Genomic DNA, 26920 nt, shown 5'->3' with positions numbered 1-26920 from the left:
ATAAGAAAAGTCAGCAATAGAATAATACACTGATGTGTCTAATGGTTACTTGGGAAGAAAAGCACCATCACTCTGAACATCCCCTCTCTTGCTTCTGCTGAGCATGACACCATATGATCTGGGATATTCCTACAAAACTGACACAATTTATTGCCATATTTCATAGTCAAAAGGTGGTATCTTACTTTTTTCCTTACAGGCACTGTTCCGAACAGTTGCCATGATGGTTCCAGATTATGCTTTGATTGGTGAAATTTCCCTTTATTCAATGGGATTTCTGGACTCTAAGAGGTAAGACATGCTGAATTTTCCGTCTCAGTTGAGTCTGATATACCTCATTCCTCTGTAAGGCATATATGTGTGTTTGAGGCATATAATTCTGGAAGGCTGTCCGTGTTCTGTATCTCCAGAAAGTACTTTTCAGTCTCCTGCTTTATCATCAATTCCCATTTACCACCTCATGTTGACAGATATGCACTTCTACACAGGATCTTTTGGAAAATGAAACATAATATCAAACAGAATTCCTAAATGGCACACAGATTTTCTACCGTGGCATAATCTTGCTTCCCAGGTGTTTTGGGCCATCTTGTCAGCTGATATGTCTTATAATCACTGCAGTTACTTTGTGTATGTTAAGGATTTTCCTTGCATGGTGAGATATTTTCATTTTACATGTTATGTTTTAATATCCACAGTCTTGCCCAGAAAATTGTTGCCACGTACCGTCTGTGCTCGGAGCAGCTGTCGTCCCAGCACCACTATGACTATGGGATGCGTGCAGTCAAATCTGTCCTGACAGCAGCAGGGAACCTAAAGCTGAAGTACCCAACTGAAAATGAAAGTGTGTTGTTACTTCGGGCTTTGATGGATGTTAATTTGGCCAAGTTCTTGTCACAGGACGTGCCATTGTTTCAGGTAACCTATCAGGCCAGTGTGTTTGAGGTTTTTTAATGAGATCTATTAAATAACCTAGAGAAACAGATCATTATCTTCATTTGGAACATTTTGATCTAGATGCCATATTAGTGTCAGTTTTCAGTCCACTGATTTGGATGAACTCTTTGGTTCTGTTAGGATTATTTTGAGAAGCAAACTTTCAGTGGTGCCTTTTAAATTATTCTACGGAATGTTTTAGAAGATATCTTGCTAAAAGTCACCTTGTGCTGTTTCATTTGTAGAAATCATTCTTTGAAGTTTGTACTCTGTGTTGCAAAATAGATGTGGACAATTAAATTAAGCTCAATTAGAAATTTGCAGTCAGAATAAAAATTATGAAGTTTCTGTTTGCATGCTGCTTTAATAGAAAATAAAGACTATGTTAAGCTACAAAACAATCAGTACTAAAGACTAAGAGCTGGGGTACAAGCACACACAGTCACTGCTCTGATATTTTGCAACACATACCCTTCTACTTAATCACTGGAATTCTTTCAACAACTTTCACATCCTTATCCTGAAATACTTTTGGGGACAAACTCCTTTTTACAATATCAGTGTGTTTATGAAAAATGCAGGCACTGGTTTCTGTTTCATGCATACAAAAAACTTCCATGGCTGCAGTTTGCCTGGAAGTTAGTTTTATCCAGCTGAGGACATTTGCTTTCAAGCTCCTGTTTTCTGTATGACTCTTGTTATACTTGTAGATTTTTATGCTTTGGGAATTTTCCCTTTTTGTAACCTGTGTTTAAGTAGTGTTCTATTTTGTCTTTCCTTAACAGGGTATCATATCTGACCTGTTTCCTGGAGTGGTTCTTCCTACACCAGACTATGACCTATTTATCAAGGCACTAACTAAAAATATTGAGAAGATGAATCTTCAACCAGTTCCATGGTTTATTGGAAAAATTATTCAGGTTTATTTTCTCATACTTCTAGAGAAGAAAAGCATGAGAGCAGAAACACTCTTCATTCCCTGTCTGTGTCATGAATGAATAGCTAATAGTTTCCAATATCAGTTAATGGAATATTATAAATGGGGTATTTTTACTGAGTGAAAATCACGGAATAAAAGCCTGATTTGCTCAAAGTGATTCTGTAATTTAACCAGCCTGTGAAAGAGCTCATGTGTGCAGCCACATTGTAGGTCTTGTGGTTCAGGATAGAAAATTGAACTGAATCTGTTGCTGGCTAAGGCAGTGTAGCCTAGTGAACAGAATGGGACTGGGAGTCAGGCCTTGTTCCCAGTTCTGTTCACAGTGTCCTTGAGAAGTCTTGAAAGAGGTGACATTTCTCCCTTTGCTTATGCTTCACCTCCAGCTCTGTGTTCCCACTCTCTCCCATATAGTATTGGTGACCAGTCCTATGACAAATCCTCAGAGCTGGAGTTTCAATCCGTTTGTGTCAGATTCATTGGTAGCCATTGGTTTCCAGTTCAGGCTTTTGCTGGGCTGTGATCTGCAGTGTCTGGGTAGTGCACTGACCCTGTACAGTGATGTTGTTACAGCTGAGGGATAACATTTAGTAAGGAGAAAGGCAGGATGTTGGGGGTAAATGACTTCTTAAATTATATCTGTGAGAATTGCCATGCAGATATGACTGCCCTCTGATTGGAATTAAGGATTTGGTCAGCCAACAGAGTGCAGATCTTTGACTGATATTTTGTCCTGTCACATCTGAATGCAGAAGAGAGGCCTCTGGTTTCATACACATGATGCTTGTTTTGTGCTGTGCTAAAGAGCCGATGTCTCGTCTCTGACACAGGTCTATGAAATGATGCTGGTGCGCCATGGTTTCATGATTGTTGGAGATCCTATGAGTGGGAAGACCTCTTCATACAAAGTGCTGGCTGGAGCCCTGGCAGATTTGTGTGCAGGTAACATTGTTCAGCCCCCAAATTCTCATTAAATTAAGTTAATTCCATGACTAATATTTTTCCTTTGCTGAGATATGCCGAGGTTGTTAATTGTCCTGTATTCTGCTTTTTTGATTGCAAAATTTCTATTTATTTGACTGGTTTTGGCTGGTGTATTTGTCCAAAAGTATTTTTGTCTGCATCTACCGGAACAGTAAGCCATACTAATGTGTTTATGCTTTTCTGAATTTTGTTATACATTGTATTTGTGCATAATACTCTTGAAAAAACTAGCTCTGATAGGGAGATTGTAAGAAGCTCCCATAAATATATGAAGTCTATGCTGCTCTGCTTTTTCATTTTTTCACGTGTTTTTGTACAGAGGACATCTTACTTCCCTTGTACAAGTAATGGAATTTCTTATTTACTGCCAGATGTCTGGGGGATTTTGCCTTGAGCAGCTAAAGTAGGATCCTCAGGAATCATCTTGTTCTGTACTCCAGTTGTTGAATGAAGCTAACCTATCAGATTCTCGAGCTCATCTATTTGTCTTTTTACACAGCAAAATGCATGGATGAATTTGCTGTTGAGTACAAAGTTATTAATCCCAAAGCCATTACTATGGGACAGCTGTATGGCAGTTTTGATCCTGTCAGTCACGAGTGGTCAGATGGAGTTCTTGCAAAGGCCTTCAGGGAACAAGCATCTTCTACCACAGACGATCGCAAGTGGATTATTTTTGATGGCCCAGTGGATGCAGTTTGGATAGAGAACATGAACACTGTGCTGGATGATAATAAAAAGGTAGCCTAATTTTTGCCCATAACCTCGTCCTTGAAGAAACATACTTTATTTTGGTAGTAGCAATATTGTTACCACGTTAGTCAAAGGACACGTGGGACTCGGGAAAGGCTGATGTGCTTAAAAGCATCTCTTTATTTTCCTAATTGTATGAGTGGGTTTGGAAGGTATTAGATGATATTAACCTGTTACTTCTCCCTAGAAGCCTTATCTTACTCCTTTATTGAAATGAGATTGCTCAGTGAGGCTCTTTTATTGACCCTTTTGGGAAACTGAAATGCATGAACTCAGTTCTGTGACTGAAAACGGAACTTGCTTAAATTACCTAGTGAATAAATGAATTTTAAAAAAGCTATGGGTCATAATGGCTTTTTCTTGCAGTTATTTAAAGATAGAGCATTGTTTTCTGTGCCTCTGCAAGCCTTACAGTAACACATGGAAAAGTTGAGACAAGGTCAGAAAATATCGTGTATTGTGAGAATACAAATGATCGAATGAGGAGTGACACTAAGTAGAATGTTCAGTGATTTTATGACAGACATTGCTTCGACTGGGTTGATTGGCAATGACATGACTAGACCATGTTTATGTGATGCTCTTCTTCTAGCTATGCTTAATGAGTGGTGAAATAATTCAGATGAATTCACAAATGAGTTTAATCTTCGAGCCAGCGGACTTAGAGCAGGCATCTCCAGCAACCGTCAGCAGGTAATGTGAAAGCATCCCAGCTTGAACTGTCCCACCTTGCACATATATTCCTATAGCAAAGACGTTTGTTCTTTCCAGGTGTGGTATGATCTATATGGACCCACAACAGTTAGGTTGGAAGCCACTGAAGGATTCCTACCTGAAAACTCTGCCTCCAAACCTGCAGGAAGAACACCGAGCGCTGGTGCGAGACTTCATTTTTCACATGGGTCTAGTTTAGAAGATTGACTATAAGGTGACATTCACAGTTTGCCTACTTGAAGGCAGGCATACAGAGTCAGAACTTTTTTATTATTGTCATAACAGCTTTTATCACCTCATTGCTTGCATAAATGAGAGCTCTTTGTGTTGTGTATTGTATGTCTTCAGTGTAAATGCAAATAAAAGTAGGTTTTGGTGATAATCAGCTTTTAATCAAAATTCAAAATTCCTATTACTTGGCATCAAAGTCTAGTAAAAGAATTGGAATAATACTAGGATTGGAGCTGTAGAAGGCTTATTCATGTGATTTGACAAGACTCTTGTTGAGGTTTTGCAGGAAATTACGATCAAAAGAAGTACCAAGACTTGAAGAGCTCTATATGGACAGTTTTCTAAGCAAAGCAGGGATCTCCCTGGGCTGAGCTTCTGCTCTGCTGTCTGGATTAGTAACTGGGTAGATACAACTTGTCACCATCAAATAAGGATGGTGTGACTTTGTAAACATTTCACTACTGCTTCACACAAGTCCTTTCTTGATCTTCTCTCTGCCAACCTGGAGAATTTCTGATGCCTTATTTTTAATTGAGAGTGAATTGAGGGACAATGGGAAATGTGGCAAATCCTGAATTGTTATACATCCATCTCCTTTTCTCCTGGTAGGTCGATGACTTGTTTATGTGGCTAGTCCAGCCCTGTTTAGATTTTATTCACCATCGTTGCAAAGCCATTGTACAAACATCCTCTCTTCATCTGAGTTACAGCTTGATGAAACTCTATACTTGTCTGCTTGGTAAGTACCCTGAACCTTTTTCTTTTTATTTCAATTTTCCTTTTTTTCCCTGCCATATCCTGTGATAAAATGCAGGTTATCAGATGCAAGGAAATACCAAAAGAATTCTTTATTGTTGAGTTCATAGAACACACTCAGTGATCTCGACGATCAGTATTAGTGACAGTTCTTTGACCAGCATACAGAGCTTTCACATTTGGAAACTGATGTCATTACAAAACTGATATTCCATATGTTTTGCTTGCTGTTTGCTGGGATTGGAAGAAAAGAGTTAGGACCTCTTATAAATATTTTTTCTTCTAACTTTATTTTTATTTGTAAACAGTATTTTACACAGACAAGATCCTCACTTTGTAGATTGGCTTTGTACCACTGAAGACAATTCTCTAACTTTATCTCAGAATACTTTTGCAAAAATGTATTTTGCCTTGGGATTTATGGTTATTACTGGCATTTAACTAAAATCCAAAATATGTGTTTCAGATGAGATACATGGATCTGAGGAAGAGGAGCAGGAAGTCATGTCTAGTCAGCAAATCACCTTGTGGCTGCAGAGCCTTTTCCTTTTTGCTTTGGTGTGGACAGTTGGTGGGATCATTGATGCAGACAGCAGAAAAAAATTTGATTCATTTTACCGCAACTTGCTAATGGGAATGAATGAGGAAAACCCACGCCCTAAAAGTGTGAAGCTTACCAAAAACAATATCTTCCCAGAAAAAGGTGCTTCTTCATAACTGTACTTGCCTGGCCTTTTATAAAGCATTAAGAAAACTCGTCACTTTAAGGGAGAATAGAGTGCCTGGCAGATGTTAAGTCTGCAGCAGAGCCACCATCTGCCAAGCCTTGGGCTGCACAGTTGGGTGCTCTTTCCTGGCTCTTTTAACCAGGAGTAGCATATGCCTCCTGTTGTACTCAAACAGTGTTGCTGCATCTGACCTAAAATAATTTGGTGATGGTAATGGCAGTGGGGGGATGAGGTGGGGGGTAAAGGGGGGGTCTATCTCGTGTAGTAGAAAGCTTCTGTTATCTCACAGTGTTGGACATCTCACACTAAAATAACTGAAGTCTGTTATTTAATCAGTGAGTTTTCCTATGTTGTGTTTTTCAATTAACAGGGAATGTTTATGACTTCTATTTTCACAAGCATGGCAGTGGGCAGTGGCACATGTGGACGGAGTACATCACAAAAGAAGAGCAAGTCATCTCTCCTGGGGCTAAGGTTCACATTAGTATCTTTATAATAGAAAATAATTATTTGACTAAATGATTTAGAGGTATAATCAACTAGCTTAGCAAGGTCTGATCCTATTATATTAGGCTGTTTAATGATTGTTCTGCAACATTTCATTAATCTCTGTAGGCTCCTTTTCACAGCTTTGTCTGAATTCTGGTAACACCGATACTGAAAGTTCAGCACTGCAGGTGCATGTGGAGCCCTGAGGTTGCCTGATGGTTAAAATTTTGGTTCTGCTTTGTTTTCTAATAGCATCTGACATTGGGGAAACTATGGTGGGGAAAAAGCCAAAGCCTGAATTTCCATTCCTTCTTTTTTTGTTTTCTGTGGTTGATCTCATGATATTATAGTATGAGTTACTTAGAGGCAGCAAGCAAAGAGACTTACAGCTTCTTTGGGATATGGAGAGCAGTAGTGAGAGTAGAGGAGCAGAACTAAGCCATACTTTACTCTGCAGTTCTCCTTCCTGTCTTATATAATGTCTGTGAACCATAATATAGGTAGTTTTGCTACTTACTGAATAAGCACTGAACAAGAAGTAGGGCCATACTATCTACTAGAACCTTGTTATAGCCTAGGTTTTCAGAGAACAGAATTTTTAAAAAATGCATTTTTGCTACAGGATTCCTGGATTTGCTTGCAAATATTCCTGTTGATTGAGGTATCAGATGTTTGGTTTTCATGTGCTGTTTTACTTTCCTGGGTAACAGGTATCTGAGCTGACCATTCCAACAATAGAAACTGCCAGACAAATGTTTTTTCTTAAAACATATGTGGAACACAGTGTGCCTTTGCTTTTTGTGGGTCCCACTGGCACTGGAAAAACAGCTATAACAAACAATTTCCTACTAAAACTTCCAAAGGAAAAATACATCCCGAGTTTCATCAACTTCTCTGCAAGAACCTCTGCTAGCCAAACCCAGGATATTATTATGTCTAAGCTGGACAGAAGAAAAAAAGGAGTATTTGGACCTCCTGCGGGGAAAGAAGCTGTAATATTTGTGGGTAAGACATTTTTTTCAGGGTTTTTTTTCTAATCATTTTAATTCTGGCTTTTGGCAAAGGAAGTGGTTCATTGAGACTACTAAATTTGGATTGCTTCAGTGCTCTTTGGCTTTTTTCGGGCACCCAAAGGATCATAATCCTAGAATTTCCTGAGTTGGAAGGGACCCCCAAGGATCACTGAAGGATTAGCACTGTCCCCTGCCAAGAGGTTCAAGTGGTGGTTGTCTTCAGAGTAGTTCTTAGAGTTTCAGTGAGACATGACATGAAATAAAACAAAATCACCAACCACACTAAGTTGAGCCATCACCCCTAATTATGCCTGTGAGGTATAATGGCATTTGATTCTGGTTAGTTTAATGGGAAGCAAGAATAACAACATACAGCCTTCTTCTACCTCTAGTTCAGTTATTTTTCCTTCTTCGAAGAAAACTAAATTCCTAAACACTGAGATTTTTTTTATTCAATGTCCATGTTCTCCATAGATGACCTAAACATGCCTGAAAAGGAAGTGTATGGAGCCCAGCCAGCTATTGAGCTTCTCAGACAATTGATTGATCATGGTCACTGGTATGACAAGAAAGATGCATCCCAGATTAGTATCATAGATGTGCTGCTTGTTACAGCCATGGGTCCACCTGGGGGAGGCAGGAATGATATTACAGGTAGGAAATACATTACTGTGGGAAGTGGTTATCTGGTTCACTGAAGTTAAGAGGTTCAGTTTTGCTGATGACAAATTCTACATTTATCTGTGACTGCTGGACCTACAGATACATTCACTGGTGGGTCATTCCAAATGGAGGTCTGTATGTTCAAGTTCAAACCTGTGCCTTTTCCAGCAGTACCTTAATCAACATTAGACACAATGTTTTTAATGTTGATTAAACTGTGAATGATGATTAAACCGTGATTTTCTATTTCTTGGCAAAGAGAGGGAACACATCTTCTTGCAATTCTCTTCTGAAACTGTATCTCCTGCTGCTAAGATAGGCTGCCTGCATTTAATTAACAAGCATGTTACCTGCAAGGCCATCATTCCTGTCACAGCACTGTAAGGAAAATTATATTTTCTAATGAAAAGCTATGTAAATAAAAGCCCTAATGTAGCTGCACCTACACTGCTATAGGGCACTTCAGGCTACTTTGCTTTATATGAACACTGATATAGTTATGTGCTCTGAGAAGGCTTTATGAAAATAACTGTTCTGATATAGCTAAATTTGTAAAATCTACTAATGTATAAACTGATTCTTTTTAGGTGAAAGCCAATAACAAGGTACATGATTTTGTAAAGTTTTATTCTGTCACAATCACAGTCAAGAGGGCTGAAGTGAGCTGAAATTTGTTTAATAGAGGCCTTGCAATGAAGATGCATGTTTTACATATGCAAAACACTTATTCCAAGTGAAATACTGATATAAAACAGAAACATGTTTATATTTCTTCTGCATCATCGCTGGGGCAGAAATTTGCTGGAAACAAAATCATGTGGCTGGAGCCAGCTTCAAATGTTGTTGGTGGAGTGAGGTGGAAAAATATTTGGACATTTTAAATCTCTCTGCATCCTTCTGTTGTGTTACAGGACGCTTCACACGGCACTTGAATATTGTATCGATCTGCTCTTTCAACGATGACATATTAACCAAGATTTTTACTGCAGTTACTGACTGGCACTTCAGCAAAGGCTTTGACTCTTCATTTCTGAAGTAATGTGATCTGTTTCCTATATCACCTTTGTCATCTTTTGTCCTGTGATTTATCTGCAGAAGTTAAAATTGTACCTCTTTTCCTTCTTAAGGCTGGGTAAGATGATGGTCCAGGCGACATCAGTGATTTATAAAATGGCAGTTGATAATTTTCTCCCAACTCCTTCAAAATCCCACTATGTCTTTAATCTGCGGGATTTTTCCAGGGTTATTAAAGGAGTTTTGCTCTGTCCACACACTCATCTGCAAGTAAGTTGTAGTTTAATTACGTTAAAATAAAAGAGAGCAATGGAAAAAATAAATTATTTTTGTAATAGTAAATATATAAGTAAATATCTCAATAAGTAAATATCTCAAAATACATGAACTATGATTTTAATAGATTTACAAGTTTTAAAATCCAAATAGTCCCTGAATACCTTGTTATATATTTTCTGTCCATCTCTGAGAGAGAGAGCTGTTGTTTCGTTATTATTCTTTAATGTATTACAGTTGGACCCAGAGGTCCAAGGTCCTCCTGTTAAAACCTGTACATCAAGGTAGACAATCCCCTCTCCTGAACTTGCAAACTTAATACACAAAGTGGGAAAAGACTCAGTATCTCCTTTTTACAATGGCAAGCTTATCATGAACAAGACTAAATAATTTAGCCCTGAGTCTGTCTGTTGTCACAAACTACAAATGAATACTAATAGATGTGTATGATTTTCACCCTTCTACTTTTTTCATCCATTTCCAGAAAAATGTCAGGTTAAAAGAGTATTAAAATTTTTATTTCTGCTGGGGGAATGTTTTTGGTGCAGAAACAGAACAAAACAGCCACAAGCTATTCAGGAGAAATCTTAGCCAGGAGGGGTTTTGAGAAGGGATTGAGTTAGAGCCCATGAGCCATATCTTGGAAGAATGGGGAGATTTGATACAGTAGAGAAAAATGCCTTGACATAAAAGTCCCAGTTTGTGTTGGCAGGAAGGACGAGATGGTAACTAGGTGAGGAATCCAGTTAGGTTGGCAGATGCTGAGCCATGTGCTGAATGGCTTGGAATTGAAAGATTCCCACTGAGTTTAGTACAAGGTGTAGCAGGGTCCAGATGGACATTTCTAACCTTTTCTTTTTGAACAAATCCTGCCTGAGCTATATTTACCTGTTTTCTCATATTTACATTTTCAGGATGGAGACAAACTGATCAGACTTTGGATTCATGAGGTTTACAGAGTTTTCTATGATCGCTTAGTTGATGAGGATGACAGGAAGGTATTCTTTCAGATGGTACAAGATACAACATTAAATAGCTTCAAGCAGAACTTTAATAAGGTATTTTTGGGTAATGTGCTGGGACTGAGAATGAGACTGATGCCTTTTCAGAAATACTTAGACATTGAGATTAAATTAGTATTGGAGACATTTTGAATTATTTCAAGCAGTGCATTTAAAAAGTGTGGACAATCTCCTATTCAGCATTGAGTATTATACATGTTCTTAGTCAAGTTAATACAAATGACTTCTTATCAAAATGACTCATAACTTCAAAAGTATTCTATGTTGGTACAGAGGACCAACTGGAATGGAATAAATGTCTTGCACAGCTTTTATCTGTGCTTTTACTGAAGTTAATTATTTGAATAAGCCAATGGATGTAGTGGGTACATTTCTGAGAAGCCTTTTGGGAACTTGTCCTGTATTTGACAGCAGTAGCTCTCTGTGAGGCGTGCATATGTGGAAACTTGCATGTCAACCTACAGTATTCTTTCCCAGGCTAGGGTAGTAACTAGAATAGTGGAAAACAGTGCTTTCCACAGTAGCAGTACTATACAGATAAAGATTATTATGACTTCAAGGAAAATAATTCTCTAACAGATAGAATTATCTGTTGATTCTTGTCTTTTCCCTAGGTGCTGAGCCATCTCTCACCTACTGGAAAAGTCACTGATGATAATATTCGCAGCCTGTTCTTTGGAGACTATTTAAAGCCCAGCAGTAGCGTAAAAGTATATGATGAAATCACAGACTTGAAGCAGCTGACAAGCGTGATGGAATACTACCTCGAGGAATACAACAATGTCAGCAAAGCACCAATGTCCTTGGTCATGTTCAAGTTTGCTATTGAGCATATCTCCAGGATATGCAGGGTATTGAAACAGGACAATGGGCACCTGCTGTTGGTGGGGGTTGGTGGGAGCGGCCGGCAGAGCGCGACCAAGCTGGCCACCTTCATGAATTCCTTTGAGCTCTTTCAGATTGAAATCACCAAGTCCTACGGAGTCAATGAATGGAAAGATGACATTAAACAAGTCATGCTGAAAGCAGGTGTTGGAAACACCAACGTGTCCTTTTTGTTCTGTGATAATCAAATAAAGGATGAATCGTTTGTGGAAGATATCAACATGCTTTTAAACACTGGTGATGTGCCTAATATCTTTGCAGCAGATGAGAAGGCTGAAATTGTTGAGAAAATGCAAGGTGCAGCAAGGATGGAGAACAGGAAGATTGAAGCCACTCCCCTTGCTATGTACAGTTTCTTTATTGAAAGGGTGAAGAAAAATTTGCATATTGTTTTAGGTGTGTATTCAGTATGTTTTTTCTTAGAATGTTTTTATTTAGGTTTGGGGTTTTTTTCTGCTTCTTAACTGCAAACAGACTTAGGTAACGACCGTGATTTTATTTTTGTAGCCATGAGTCCTATTGGAGATGCATTTCGGAATCGATTACGGATGTTCCCTTCACTGATAAACTGCTGCACCATTGACTGGTTCCAAACCTGGCCTACAGATGCTTTGGAAATGGTTGCTAACAAGTTTTTAGAGGATATTGAACTCAAAGATGACATTAGAAAAGAGTATGAGTTTATCTGTCAAGAAACATATGAAGCAAATATATTTTCCCCTGTCCCCCATGCCCACAGCATATTTGACCAGGAAACTGTCCTTATAGATGGGCAAAGCTAAGCCAAATCTGAGATTTCAGTGCAAGTCAAAGATACTCAGATGTATATATCTGATGTTTCTTAGAAAGGAGTCCAAAATATTTCTAATAACAGGGAAAATACATCTCTGCCTTCCCTAAGACTAATTTGATTTCATAACCTCAGAGTAATTTTCTGATAGTTAACATATAGACAGACTGTACTTTCAAAGTAATGTGGAAAAATTTTCTCTAGGGTTGTGTCACTGTGCAAATATTTCCAAGAAAGTGTGAGGGAACTCTCTGTCAGCTACTACGCGACACTGCGAAGACACAACTACGTGACACCAACTTCCTACGTTGAATTGATTCTTACCTTTAAGAGTCTGCTGAATAAAAAAAGGGAAGAAGTTGACATGATGAGGACTCGTTATCTTGTGGGACTTGAAAAACTTGATTTTGCATCTTTACAAGTAAGTTTCAGATGAAAATGCTGAATATGTGCCGTATGCATCCTTAGGTATGGGGTCTGTGTGGTTAAAACTTACAAAAATAATACTAAGTGAATTTGCTCTTCACTGTGTTCATGATGGTATTAATAGTTTTCTATAGAAAGCCAGGAGGAAAAGTTAGATTACTGCTTAGCCACTTTAAGAAATTGTGATCTCTAAGTTTGAATTATAGCTCTTAATAGAATAACCCTTATAAATTTCATCATTTTCTCAAAACCTTATATGGAGAATCCATAGCACAGCATCTTAGTGCCTTTTCAAAATAGGGGAGAAATACCCTTTTCAAAATAAGGGAGAAATTGAAGAATGTTGTAAGACAATAATAAACATTAATTCCTGAGTAGATTCCTAGGAAGAAGTTGATCAGTTCCAGATAAATAACCCACTTTTCCAACCCATGTGATCCAGGGATTGATCTTTCCAAGACGCAAAGTAAAAGGGCTTCCAGACACTTTTTGAAGAAAGAACATTCAGTTTGCAGCTGTTGCTGTCACCAACTCTTGTTTCCTTCCAGGTTTCTTTTGGATTTTGTTTTCCACATGTGCAGTAATGGATTATTTGGGGATTTCACAAACTGAAACTGACTGTGAGGAATAAATAGAATTAATCCATTTATTTCTCATTATTGAAATGAAGTGGATCTCAAAAAAGCAAGTGTATTGCATAGATGATGATAAAAATATGTTTAAAAATCTATTCAGTTAAATAAAACAGCTCTTAGTAAAAATAAACTGGAGAACTGTTAATAATTCTTTAGATCAAATGTCCCTTTTTAGATTGTATTAATATAGTGTCTTCTGATCTTTCTTCCTAAGACATCATGATGTGAAATGCAGGCAATGTTTACACAGATCTTTTCTTGACTTCCTGTTACATTCATCAGGTTGCAGAGATGCAGAAAGAACTGACTGCCCTTCAGCCTGAACTGATTGAAACTTCTGCTGAAACAGAAAAAATGATGGTCAAGATTGAAAAGGAAACAGTTGAAGTAGATGCAATAAAGGAAGTCGTGGCAGCAGATGAAAAAGAGGCCAATGATGCAGCTGCTGTTGCCCAAGGCATTAAGGTAGAGCACTGGGGCCTGAGCCGGGAGCTGGATGGGTTCTGAATAAATGGAGCTGTGATGATGTGTTAATGGGCTGAGCCAGTTCTTAAAGTAACAAAGTTGCAAGAGATGATGAATGACATGTTCCTAATACGAACAGGGTAAATTTTGGCTGTTTGGAGAATGACTGCATCTCACAGTGCTGCATAGCTTCCCTTTCTAGTCCACATTCCAAAAGCTGTAGAGCTCTTGCTTCTGTACTAATATATCCTCATTTTCAACAGATTGAATAATGAGTTTATACTGTCTCCAGGCCCAAAGACAGTTCATTTAGAGTGAGCTGAGGTAATTTGGCACAGTGCTGTAGGGAGCTCTGTTAAGCATAACTTTAGAGATAATGCCATAGCCAGATGTCTATAACAGAATTTCCTGTGGGAAGCTCCAGGATTCCTCATTTTTTTTTATAACTAATTGGAAATGTCAGTGATAGATAAGAGAGATGATTACTGAGATCTGAGTATAAGATAAAGAATTTAAGCTACATCCATTTTTCACCTGATGAGCGCTGTACGATTTAACTAAGAACAACTGTATCTAACCTTTATTTTAATTCTTATTGCCAGACCAGAGAGACAGTTATCTTGAAAGCTTGTCTGGCTTTTTCAGCTATCCATTCAGTTTATAGAAGTTACTGATTTCTCTACAAACCTTCTCCCTTTAAACCGTGCAGTCAAATTGTGAAAGTAGTTTTCTCTCCAAGAAGAATCTCTTTATTGGGTACTTAACAAGAGAGAAGGTTCTCTGGGGCTGTGTGGGGTAATCAGGCTGCAGACCTGGTATTGGATGAAGCTTTACAGGTTTCTGCCCAATGTCTGCCCCACAGGACGAATGTGAAGCAGACCTTGCTGAGGCCCTGCCAGCTCTGGCTGCAGCACAGGCAGCTCTTGATACCCTGAATCCTTCAGACATCTCTCTTGTGAAATCCATGCAGAATCCACCTGGTCCCGTTAAGCTCGTCATGGAGAGTATCTGTATCATGAGGTCAACTAAACCAGAGAGAAAACCTGACCCAAGTGGCAGTGGTAATGATGTGGCTTTTGTTATCCCTGCACTAGGAATGGGTGGGGTACTGCTGTGGTGTGCTGGTGAAGTGCTTCTGGTGTGAATGCAGCCACGTGCACATGCACTCAAAGTGCACTTTGGCAAGCGGTGATTTACAAGTACACTGAATAGCTAAGGCTGCTTTGGCCATGGTCACATACTGCCCTGGCTCAACACTGTTGTACAGGCTTTATAAATATGATCCCAGTCACCAGCACAAAGTCATCTCTTCAACTTACTTTGACCTAGTCTTGAGTTTTGCATTGCCTGGAGGAACTCGGGGAGCTGGAGATGTGCTGTGCACCATTCACCTCCATTTCCCTCTGTAATCCCTGCTTCCAGACTGTCAGTTTTGCTGGGAGGCAGAATCCTAGTTATACCCCTGCCATAGGTAATGACTCTAACAAGCTTTTTATGTGTAGTTTATGTTGTTATTGTGGGATTGCACAGAATTTGTAAGGTGAGAAAGAGACCTTTTTCTTTCACTTTTCTTCTACCTTATGCCTTTACAGTTCAACTCTTCATAACTGAAAATAAGAATTCTATAAATGCCTTTCATCCAAAACTGTCTTATCTAGGTTAGGAAGAAATACTTTCACATAGTTAATGATTTATCTAATAGACTATGCCAAGAAAGACTGTATAGTAGTTAGTTTCCCTTAATGTGCTTGGTTGATTTAGAATTAATATGCAATTAATAAATATTACATTGGTTAGTGATGCTGAAGTTCCTGTCTGAATTCCTTTAGGTAGTGATTTTCCCAAACTATTTAACAGTCTTTGCATAGTAAAATTCTATTGCAAAATCATTGATGTTAATTCTTCATATTATATTTCTAAGTATTCTTTTCAGTTTGAACGTGCATGTACTAAGCCTGATTTTAGTCTCATTTGCAATACAGGTAAAATGATTGAAGACTACTGGGGGCCAGCTAAAAAAATTCTTTCAGATATCAAGTTCCTTGAGAAATTACAGAAATACGACAAGGATAATATTCCTCCCGCTATAATGAAGAGAATTAGAGAGAAGTTCATTGGTCACGCAGATTTTCAGCCAGATGTCGTAAAAAACGTCTCATCTGCCTGTGAAGGACTTTGCAAGTGGGTGCGAGCCATGGAGGTGTACGACCGCGTTCAGAAGGTGGTCGCCCCAAAGCGTGAACGTTTGAAAGGGGCAGAAGAAGTACTGGAGGTTCAAATGCAGAAGTTAAGAGTGAAACAAGCAGCGCTGAAGGAGGTAGTTGATCGCCTTCAGGCTTTGCAAGATGAGTTTGACAAAATGAATAACAAGAAGAAAGAACTGGAAGATAATATTGAACGCTGTTCCCAAAAGCTCGTGAGAGCTGAGCAGCTGATTAGTGGTCTGGGTGGAGAGAAAGAGAGGTGGACAGAAGCTGCACGATTGTTAGGAATTCGGTACACGGACCTTGTAGGAGATGTGCTGTTATCATCGGGAACTGTGGCGTATTTGGGAGCCTTTACTGTCGATTACCGCCTCAAGTGCCAACAGCAGTGGCAGGTTCTGTGCAGTGAGAAGAACATCCCGTGCTCCAGTGATTTTAGCTTAAGTAACACGTTAGGGGATCCCGTCAAAATCCGGGCGTGGCAGATTGCTGGATTGCCAGTTGATTCTTTTTCCGTTGACAATGGTATAATTGTTTCCAACTCCAGAAGATGGGCTTTGATGATAGATCCCCAAAGGCAAGCTAACAAGTGGATAAAAAATATGGAGAAAACTAACAAGCTGTCAGTTATCAAGTTATCTGACACACATTATGTGAGGACATTAGAAACTTCTATTCAGCTTGGAACACCAGTCTTGCTAGAAAATATTGGTGAAGAGCTAGATGCTTTCATAGAACCCATTTTATTGAAACAAACATTTAAACAACAAGGAGTAGAATACATGAAATTAGGGGAAAATATAATTGAATATTCAAGAGACTTCAGGTTTTACATGACAACCCACTTAAGAAATCCTCATTATTATCCTGAGGTGGCTGTGAAAGTTTGTCTACTCAATTTCATGATTACACCTTTGGGTCTTCAGGACCAACTTCTTGGAATTGTAGCTGCAAAGGAAAAGCCTGAGCTAGAAGAAAAGAAAAATCAACTCATTATAGAAAGCGCAGCCAACAAGAAACAACTAAAAGAAATAGAAGATAAAATCCTGGAGGTCCTTTCCCACTCAGAAGGAAACATCTTAGAAGATGAAACAGCAATTAAAATTTTGTCTTCATCCAAAGAGTTATCTGAAGAAATCTCTGAAAAGCAAAAAATTTCCTCTTTAACTGAGCAGGAAATAGATTCTACTCGAATGGGGTATAAGCCAGTTGCTGTTCATTCAGCTGTTGTCTTCTTCTGCATCTCTGACATGGCAAACATTGAGCCTATGTACCAATATTCATTGGTTTGGTTCATTAACTTGTATGTTCAGTCTATTGCTAAAAGCAAAAAGAGTGGAAATCTAGAACAGAGAATTAAAAATATAACTGATCATTTCACCGTAAGCATCTATAACAATGTCTGTCGTTCACTGTTTGAAAAGGATAAGGTGTTATTCTCCTTCCTTCTGACAGTAGGCATTATGAAGGGAAAAGGCCAAATAGATGATGAGGTTTGGCGTTTCCTGCTGACAGGAGGCGTTGCTCTTGACAATCCTCACCCCAATCCGGCTCCAGATTGGCTGTCTAACAAATCATGGGCTGAGCTCGTCCGTGCATCTTGCCTGACAAACCTCCAGGGACTTATGGAACACATAAGAGACAATTTTTCCAAGTGGAAGCCAATCTATGACTCTGTCAAACCCCACGAAGAAGCCTTCCCAGGTGCGTGGAGCAGACTGACGGGGTTGGATCGCATGGTTATTCTCAGATGTTTGCGACCCGACAAAATTATCCCGGCAGTGCAGATGTTCATTGTGGAAAATATGGGAAGGACATTTATTGAACCACCCACATTTGATCTTGGGAGAAGTTACAGTGATTCAAATTGTTGTGCCCCTTTGATTTTTATATTATCACCAGGTGCTGATCCTATGGCAGGTGAGATTGGTATTAAAAATATCTTTTTTTATCTGGTTAAATGTCACTGAGTATGACTAAACTGATAATAGGCCCCTTCATTTGATCCTTAAAGTGTCTTTAAAGTACTATACAGCAATGATGGAATATCAAACATTTGCATCTGCCCATATATAAACAATGATAATAAATTTGTTAGAGAGTGGGATGAATGTAGTGGTGATGAAATGTCTCAGTGTCTGAGCTGCAATTTAGGGATCTACCAGATTGTAGCATCCAGACCAGTTTATAATTTATACTTTCATTACAATTCTTTCAGTGGGTGTTGGAGGCTTGCCCCACTCTTTGTTGCAACCCCTCCTCCAGAAAATTTCCTCCCTCTTAGTTACTAATTAAATGGTGTATATGGCCTCACTTGAAACACATTTGTTAAATGTCCTTTAAAGTATAACCACCCAGTTTATTTTTAAATCTGGTTTTCTGCCAAAAGAATTGTAATATGGAGCCATACCATAAGGATGTATTTCCAGAAGGTACTGGTTTTGCTAGCAAAGCTGGAGGGCTATTTTTAACCAGATCTAATTTTCAGCTCAACCTCCATAAACAATTGTACCCAGGCAACAGGGACAGTCAAGAGCCATAGTGCAGGCTGGAACTGAACTCTTGGGGCCAAGGGAGAGGACAGCCATTGCCATTTAACCTGCCTAGTTTTTGCTTTGAGGTTTATTTTGTAATACTTTATACCACTAAATTTTAGTACATGCCTCAGAAACAGCCTGATACAGCATTTGATACTACTTCTGGGTTGCTGAGGTGGTTTTGTTTGGGTTTCTTTAATTACGATATGTGTTGACTTTTGTCCCTTTATTTTCATTATAAAAATGATTAATAGAACGCATTCTACTTTCTAATAGACTTTGTCTTTGTTTGCATGTATGAAACACTTGCCATCATAGGTTTACTAAAATTTGCTGATGATGTCAGCATGGGAAGTACAAGCATTCAGACCGTTTCGCTTGGACAGGGCCAGGGCCCAATAGCAGCAAAAATGATTTACCAGGCTATTACTGATGGAACCTGGGTAGTGCTGCAAAACTGCCATCTTGCAACTAGCTGGATGCCTGCCTTGGAAAAAATCTGTGAGGAAGTTATAGTGCCTGAGAATACCAATGAAAAGTTCAGGTAGGAGTTTCAGTGTTTTGCACATTTTAATGGGAGTATTTCTTGTTGCTGAGGACACTACAAAAAAGAAATTAAAGTACTTTTGTGTGAATGACTAAGAATATAATTGATATTGTTTATGTGTAGCGATAAAATAAAGATCCATAATTAAATGTCATCTTTTCTACCTGTCCAATATAATCTACTTCATGCCTGCATTTCAGAACAGAGTTAGATGTTATCATTCTAGTTAAGCAAATAGTAGAACTTTGTCTTCTATGATCAACACGCAGGATTTGTCAGTATTAATGATTTTTTGATAATGTGCTTTTTGAACTTCTTTTTAGGTTGTGGTTAACAAGTTATCCATCAGAAAAGTTTCCTGTTAGTATCCTCCAGAATGGCATTAAAATGACAAATGAGCCCCCGAAAGGTGTTCGAGTGAACCTGCTCCGGTCGTACCTGAATGACCCCATCTCCGACCCCGTGTTCTTTGGCAGCTGCCAAAAGCCAGTGATGTGGCAAAAACTTCTGTTTGGCCTTTGCTTTTTTCATGCTGTTGTACAGGAAAGGAGAAACTTTGGCCCATTGGGTAAGGTTTATATTATTTTGCAGTTTGTTTCAAAAAAGATTAGTGGAGTTGAAATGCATTGTTGGGGTCTCTCTGTAAGAAGGCAGTATTGTTAGCAGTGTTATAAGAGTGCAACCTGCATTGCACAGAATGTAATGAAGTTTAAAAGTTGTTATTTGCAGGAATTCTTTTTCAGGCAAAGCTACTCTTGAAGCTACTAAAAGTATTACCGGGGGGAAAACCAGAAAGTACTGTTTTTCCAAAAATTACATTAAATTATAGCTTACTAAATTATCAATTTATTACTGTAGTTTTCACTAACAATCAAATCCAGTTCCAGTTTTAAATTTTTGTAAGGAAAGATGTGCCTTCTTCAATTCTGCTTTTGTTATTATGTTATGCATACTTTGTTTTATTGAAGTCAGTGCATATATATTTACTCAGTGTGAAACAAATTTATGTAGCTGCAATGTTTTGTTCATAAGACAGCAATGAAAAGAGGTGTATCATGAGATTCGTGCTTCAGCTTTTTCTGTAATCTTGACACATGTGGAAAACTCTATAGAATTTCTGCATGACAAATAGAACTTATGGAATTATAGAATCCATTTTTATAACACTATAAAGTTTATGCTCTCCACTGGTGCACATGAAGTTCTCAGTCTTCCAGCTGAGTCTGTCTTCCTCGTAACAGGTTGCTGTTATTATTTTGACTGAAAGCCACTGTCATTATTTTAATAGGCAGCTGTTTAAGTAAACACTAAACTGCCAGTATGAAGACACTCATATATTGCTATGAAGTAAAAACAGAATTTTTGAAAGTGACAAAGAGGCCATTTTCAAAAGCAACATCTACTGTTTAATGGGACCAGCTATCTGGGGGAAGAAGGATAGTTGCAGCAATAGCCCTATTTTTGGTTTGCACTAGGGTATAGGTTTTCTGAAGGATTCTCTTATCTGGAGTATATTCCTGTTTGCTTGTTTGTTTTATTGCACTGTTACTCTGAATGTCATACACAAATAGTATTAATAGATGGGCAGTTTGATGAAAAATTGGAATCAATAAATGAATTAAAACTCCTGTTTTCATTGTGTCCAGATAGCAACAGATTAACTGAAAGTACCAAGCCAGTAAAATATCATTTTCAGGAGAGTGTGATGTCAAAATGCCTATGTTTGTTTATGTTTTAATTACATAGAATGATGATAATAGTGCCTTAGGATACAGTATTGTTATGGAGTCCTATTGTCCCTTGTGCAGTACACAGCCTGGTATTCCAGGGCTCTTCTAGGTATGTCTGGCAGGTGGTATCTTCAGCTCTGTGGTAGCAGTGTGGTACCAATACCATCATCTCCTGAGCCCAGCTGTCAGTGCAGTGCACCACTGCCCTGTGTATCTTTTCTCAATTGAACAGGTTGGAATATTCCATATGAGTTCAACGAATCTGACCTCAGAATAAGTATGCAGCAGATCCAGATGTTTCTGAATGAATATGAAGAAATCCCATTTGAAGCTCTGACCTATCTAACAGGTAGATGCACTACATCCTCTCCTGTGTTGACTTTGCTGGGCACTTTCAGCTGGTACAGTGACAAACTCACGAGTTCCTGACAAATCGAGTGGATTCCACTCAGGTTTATTTTCTTGGCCCTCCACATACAATTGGTTGTTATTGGTGGATGCTGGAGTTGAACTGTCCTTGGAGTTGGATCTCAAACCCTCAGTTGCTGTTTTGACTTGTATATAGGTAGAAGAATTACTAATGGCCCAGCAAACCTTCTGGTCTTTGCTTCATATACATCACGTAAAAATGTCGATGGCCTCTGATTCACCTTTGCTGATCAATGTGAGCCTGACACAGTAAACTTTGGCAGTTTACCAGAGGATGTGATAATAGTCATGAGTTTTAAAGCAGGAGGTGTTGAGCTGTGTAAATAACTTGGTTGCTGTGGCTATTCAGAAAGATAAGATGCTTTTTGGCACCTCCTTTGTCAGCCTTGTCATTCCTTATTTTTGTTTATAGATCTGGAGCTTTGGAGCTTCAGTTTACCAGACTTTCACATTATTGCAAAACAGTTTTTATTTGTTCATTTACTTTCAGGTTTTTTGTCCTTGTTTTCTTTGTCCTTTCCCAGGGGAGTGTAACTATGGAGGTAGAGTGACAGATGATAAAGACAGGCGTCTTCTCCTGTCCCTTCTGTCCATAGTCTATAACAAGGATATAGAGCAGGACAAATACATGCTCTCAGCTGGAGGTGACTACTACATACCACCACATGGCCCATATGAGGTGAGAAGAAAATAGGTGTAAATTCTCTCTGAATTTTTGGGAAGGAACTTACCCACACTATACTTTGATATGCCGAATACAACAAATTGAAAATAAACCCCATAAGATCACAAAGCCAGGCCAGAACGTGTGAATGTATGAAATATGAATCTGGTATTTAATATCTACCACACCCCAATGGGGACATAGTGACCATCTAATATTCTGCCATTTGTTGATGTAAAGAGCCACGCCTGTGCAGGTTTCCAGTACAGTCCTAGATAGTCAATAGGAAGCTACAGGAATTCATAGGGTACTTCTCTACCCTCTTGCACCACTTTTGCCTTGAAAGCAGTGGTCAGGAGGAAGAGGTGGAATGACAGGTATATACTCAGTTTTCATCCCCTTTTTCGCTTTTAACAACTGCATAAAGATAACATATGTGCTCAAATCCCACCTATTTGTGTAGCCCACAGTTGTAGGGGTGACACATACAGCATCCTACCCTGTTCTGTGACTGCTGCCAGCACTCCTTGGATATTTCTAATGTACTTTCCTTTTTCTTGCCACTTACATGAGGGTGGTAATAACAAATCCTCCATGAGTCTCTGAATCACTCAAAACTTTTATATTTATCTCTGTGGATTGTGTAAGTCAGTCCCTGGATGTGTTTAACAGGGAACTACTGTGTTTGATTGTAAATGGTTCTGTCCAAGTTGAATATACCAAGTGTTTATGAATTTTGCATTGTGTGATGTCTGGTATCTGAATGTTTGCTTTACAGTCTTACATTGAATACATACGAAGTTTGCCAATTATAACACACCCTGAAGTGTTTGGACTTCATGAAAATGCAGACATCACCAAGGATAACCAGGAGACTAACCAGCTTTTCCATGGAGTGCTCCTGACTTTGCCTAGGCAAGCAGGGGGAGGTGGCAAGTCCCCTCAGGTAACTGGGGAAGAAAGATGAACTTGCACTCTGGAAAGGTGCCCTTTCCTGTCATCTCTAGGCAATTGTTAAACTATGACATTTAATTCCAGTCTGCAAATTCTAATGATGGAAATTCATGCACTGCCTGACTTCATCCAGCACTGGTTGTATGACCATCCCTGCTATTGTCACTAGGGAACAGAGTCCAGAGTGCCAGGAAATTAGATCAAGTCATTCAGCCATCAGGCAAGGAGTATAAGCCCATTGGAGGCAGAAGTTGTCTTCCTGGTGAAGTCTGTGCTACAATGTCTGTTATTACTCATTGAATGCTGGGTTTTTGAGATGTGATTTTTTTGCTTCCCCTTTGCTGCTTCACTTTCTACGGTCCCAAACACGTCACTGTGTTTGAGGCTTATGTGGCACAAAGGGGGGCAGTTTGACAGGATGGACACAGACCTCCCTGTCATCCTCCCCTCTGTGGGACTTGGTTGTGAAGGTGCTGGGAATTTCTTCATCATGTCCTGGCAACTCAAGCCAAATCCATGCCCCTTTGAGATACAGATAAATGACATTTCAAGCCTCTCAGATTTGACATCCTATATTTTATACACAAGTGGATTCTTGAAAAGTGGAATTAATGGAGCCTCATATCTGCAGGATTGTCTAATGACAATGTTCTCTGATGTCTAATATGCTGTAAGTGAAGCTTCTTTCCTGGCTGGGGTATTCGTGTGGTCTTCCCATAATTTCCCCTGTGCTGCATGCTTTGTCTTTTCCTTCATTGTGGCAGTAATAGGATTATACTTGTCTGCCCTTCTGCCAATTTCCTTAGAAGTCACATAAAACCTTTTTGCAAATAAAACCAAAGTTGCTAACAAATTTAAATGTATTGAGAAGGAAAAAGGAGCCGGCAGGCACATGTGGAGACTGGCAGACAGGATAATGCTCAAAGCAAGTAAGAGCATGTAAGCACTATATCTCTAGAAAAATGGACTAAAATAGCTATGTGGTTGTGCAGAAAAAAATACAAAATCTATAGTATTTTGTGGAATTTATTCAGTAAAAATATGGGGGGTGGAAAAAGGAATATTCCTTATTCACTGCAAACTTGTGATTTCAGGAAATTGTTGAAGATTTGGCACAGGACATCCTATCCAAATTACCAAGTAGCTATGACATGGAAGAGGTTATGAAGGCATACCCAGTACTTTATGAAGAGTCCATGAATACAGTTCTCAGGCAAGAACTAATTAGATTTAACAGGTAAGGCTCAGTGTTTTGTGTAGTACTGCTAATACCGAAATATGCTTGTGTTCGTCAGTACAGGCCTTAAACAGTTGTAAGCTTTTACAAGACAGTTTTTTTAACATGTTATATTCTGCTTTGGGTGAAACTTTTAAAAAGACTTGAAAGCTGCAGCTGAGTACCTGAATATAGAAACTGTACATGTATTCTTGGGAGTATGAACTTACATCAGATTTGAGCTTGTTGTGTCAAGGTAAGGCAGCCTACTTTATTCTTTGTCAGTGATAGCCAGGCCCCAATGTTCACAGCACACTATGTCAGTGTTACAAGCTTTAAACCTCTGGCCCCTAATTTTCCTTGTTTAGAGTGGAAGTTTTCATTGTCTTTTATTTCTCTGTGTGTGTTTTTTCTTTGTTTGCTTTTCTAAAGTTAAGTAAATGTTGTGATAACTACAGGTGAGAGAAGGAATTTCTAACAGGACATTGATGACAATTCCTTTGTTTCAATCTGAAGGCTGACTGAAGTTGTTCGGAGCAGCCTCATTAATATAGGCAAAGCCATTAAAGGCCAAGTGTTGATGTCTTCTGAACTTGAAGATGTTTTCAACAGCATGCTAGTGGGAAAAGTGCCATCAATGTGGGCTGCCAAATCCTATCCATCACTGAAGCCACTGGGAAGTTACGTGTCCGATCTCCTCTGTCGTTTGGTCTTCTTCCAGGTATGCTGAGCTGGACTGACAGGGTGCTGTAGTTGAAAGCTGAGTGGGTACAATGTGTATCAGTGCTGTCCTCACTCAGCAGTACTCTGAGAGCTCCAGGTTGTGAACTACTCACACATACACTGCATTAAAAGCACTGGAATTAGCTGGGCAATTGCTCAGCAGGGTGAGTTGGGAGTATAATCCCTGGGTGCTAATCCAGTGCTGCTTTTGATAGTTCCCATTTTTCTATTTCTAGAAGATTCATTTTAATTGGCTTTGATGTCTTAACAACTTCCCTGCTCAAAGGGAACTGGGTGTGAGAATGCTTTGGAAACAGTGCATAGCAGGCACTATTAAATTTTATATATGTGACTGTAAATCTCTTCTCTTTCAATTTGAATAAAAAGTGACACTACTTCCAGACACTTTTTGAACAGCTGTTTTGTTCTGAACTCACCCTTCCATTATTTGTCTTGCTCTCATAGCACATCCCTCTTCTGGTGAATTGGCACAGTAAAGACACAACTGTACTTTTTTTCTTACATTTGTTCTTTCCATATTCAGGATTGGGTCGACAATGGGCCACCTACAGTCTTTTGGCTCTCAGGATTCTTCTTCACTCAGTCTTTTTTGACTGGTGTTTTACAAAACTATGCCAGAAAATACACCATCCCAATCGACCACATTGGATTTGAATTTGAGGTAAGAAAAATGCAGAAGAATTTTGGTTTTCTTGAACAGCTTGAAACATGTTATAGGGCAGCAAGAAATAGAGTTTTCAGATGAAAAGAGATTTTATTTAAAGGAGAAATTTCAGACTATCACTTACAGGATTTAATATGCTACAGGTAAAAACAAAATCAAGCAATGGTTTAATCATTTTAGGTGATGAAGGAGGAGCACACAATGGAGAAAATGCCACAAGATGGGGCTTATGTGAGAGGCCTTTTTTTAGAAGGTGCACGATGGGATAGAGAATCCTCATTAATTGGAGAATCACTACCAAAAATCCTTTATGATCCTTTGCCCATAATCTGGCTGAAACCTGGAGAAAGTTCCAAATTTCTTCATATGAACATCTATTCGTGCCCTGTATACAAGACAAGCGCAAGAAGAGGTGTCTTATCCACCACTGGCCACTCAACCAACTATGTTCTCTCCATTGAACTCCCTTCAGACAAGCCCCAAAAACACTGGATAAATCGAGGTGTGGCAGCTCTGTGCCAGCTGGATGACTGAGAGGATCCAAGTCAAAACACATTTTGTTATTGTAAAGATATACTTTACTCCTCAATGGCTGCATGGTTTGTTTTTTTTATGAAATTGGGCCTAAAGAGTTTTGATGCTGATTTTAATGGGAATCTACTTCACAGCTCCTGCAAATAAGACTCTGTGGATTTGCCAGCCACTCCTGTGTCTCAGGAGTATGTAGGGCAAGGAGGGAGGAGGTGAGAATATTCTGTTGTCAACATATAAAATCAATCCTCAGCTAGAATGAACTGCCAGAGCTATATCATAAAACTATAGTCATTCCTCGACGATGTGTCTCAGAATTTCCATGGAAAACTTCTAGACAGCACATGTATGGGGAGCCTGCCATTTCTCAGAACAGTATGCTTGTCTCATAATTTTTTAACTCTTTTAAAATTTATTTTTTTTTTAAGTTTCATTATGATTTACCTGCATATCCCAGGTACCTGACAAAAGGAGCTGTTTCCTTTCTCCCATAGTCTCACTTTACTTCCTTCCAGCCAGCAGCCAAGCCCCACACAGCCACTAATTACCCCCCACAGCAATCAGGGAGAGAATTGGAAGGGTAAAAGGGAGAGAACTCTTGAGCTGAGATAAAGGCAGTTAAATAGGAAAATCAAAAGCCATGCACACATGCAAAGCAAAAAAAAAAGGAATTGATTTGCTGCTTCCCATGGGCAGGCAGGTGTTCAGCCACTGAGCCCTGCTCAGCAATAACAAAAACATTTCTATATTATCAATCCTGTGCTCAGCACAGATCCAAAACACAGCTCCATGCCAGCCACTGCGAGGAAAATTAACTCTATCCCAGCCAAACCCAGCACACTTCCTCATCCTGCTCACTTGCATATTGGGCTAATGAGCGCCTGAAATTTTGTACTTGTTTAAGCCCTTTCATCAGAGAAGCTCAAAGTAGCTTGCAAGCATTAATTAAAAATAAAATAGCCTGAACATCTTCAAAGAGCTGT

The 26920-nt window shown here is 39.0% G+C and overlaps 1 protein-coding gene across 1 annotated transcript in view; it reads left to right on the top strand.

Annotated features, from left to right (window-relative positions):
• Nucleotides 1–25995, top strand: part of DNAH3 (dynein axonemal heavy chain 3) — a 54936-nt gene extending 28941 nt beyond the window's left edge. The window contains exons 34-63 of the mRNA XM_027726187.2: nt 200–291; nt 699–918; nt 1722–1856; nt 2704–2815; nt 3357–3598; nt 4203–4303; nt 4382–4487; nt 5165–5294; nt 5778–6014; nt 6410–6513; nt 7239–7533; nt 8016–8195; nt 9116–9239; nt 9332–9488; nt 10409–10552; nt 11131–11797; nt 11909–12074; nt 12396–12612; nt 13535–13717; nt 14580–14778; nt 15700–17841; nt 18777–19002; nt 19329–19573; nt 20968–21084; nt 21689–21843; nt 22607–22774; nt 23877–24019; nt 24515–24719; nt 25266–25403; nt 25587–25995. Of these exons, the coding sequence (XP_027581988.1) occupies nt 200–291; nt 699–918; nt 1722–1856; nt 2704–2815; nt 3357–3598; nt 4203–4303; nt 4382–4487; nt 5165–5294; nt 5778–6014; nt 6410–6513; nt 7239–7533; nt 8016–8195; nt 9116–9239; nt 9332–9488; nt 10409–10552; nt 11131–11797; nt 11909–12074; nt 12396–12612; nt 13535–13717; nt 14580–14778; nt 15700–17841; nt 18777–19002; nt 19329–19573; nt 20968–21084; nt 21689–21843; nt 22607–22774; nt 23877–24019; nt 24515–24719; nt 25266–25403; nt 25587–25940 (7704 nt within the window). The 3' untranslated portion in view covers nt 25941–25995. The remainder of the gene's footprint in view (nt 1–199; nt 292–698; nt 919–1721; nt 1857–2703; nt 2816–3356; nt 3599–4202; nt 4304–4381; nt 4488–5164; nt 5295–5777; nt 6015–6409; nt 6514–7238; nt 7534–8015; nt 8196–9115; nt 9240–9331; nt 9489–10408; nt 10553–11130; nt 11798–11908; nt 12075–12395; nt 12613–13534; nt 13718–14579; nt 14779–15699; nt 17842–18776; nt 19003–19328; nt 19574–20967; nt 21085–21688; nt 21844–22606; nt 22775–23876; nt 24020–24514; nt 24720–25265; nt 25404–25586) is intronic.
• The last annotated feature ends 925 nt before the right edge of the window (nt 25996–26920 follow it).

This window comes from Pipra filicauda, unplaced genomic scaffold (assembly GCF_003945595.2).
Source record: "Pipra filicauda isolate LSUMZ 115617 unplaced genomic scaffold, ASM394559v2 scaffold127_size2900866_pilon, whole genome shotgun sequence".
NCBI lineage: Eukaryota > Metazoa > Chordata > Aves > Passeriformes > Pipridae > Pipra > Pipra filicauda.
This window is presented reverse-complemented; position numbering and strand designations above follow the sequence as displayed.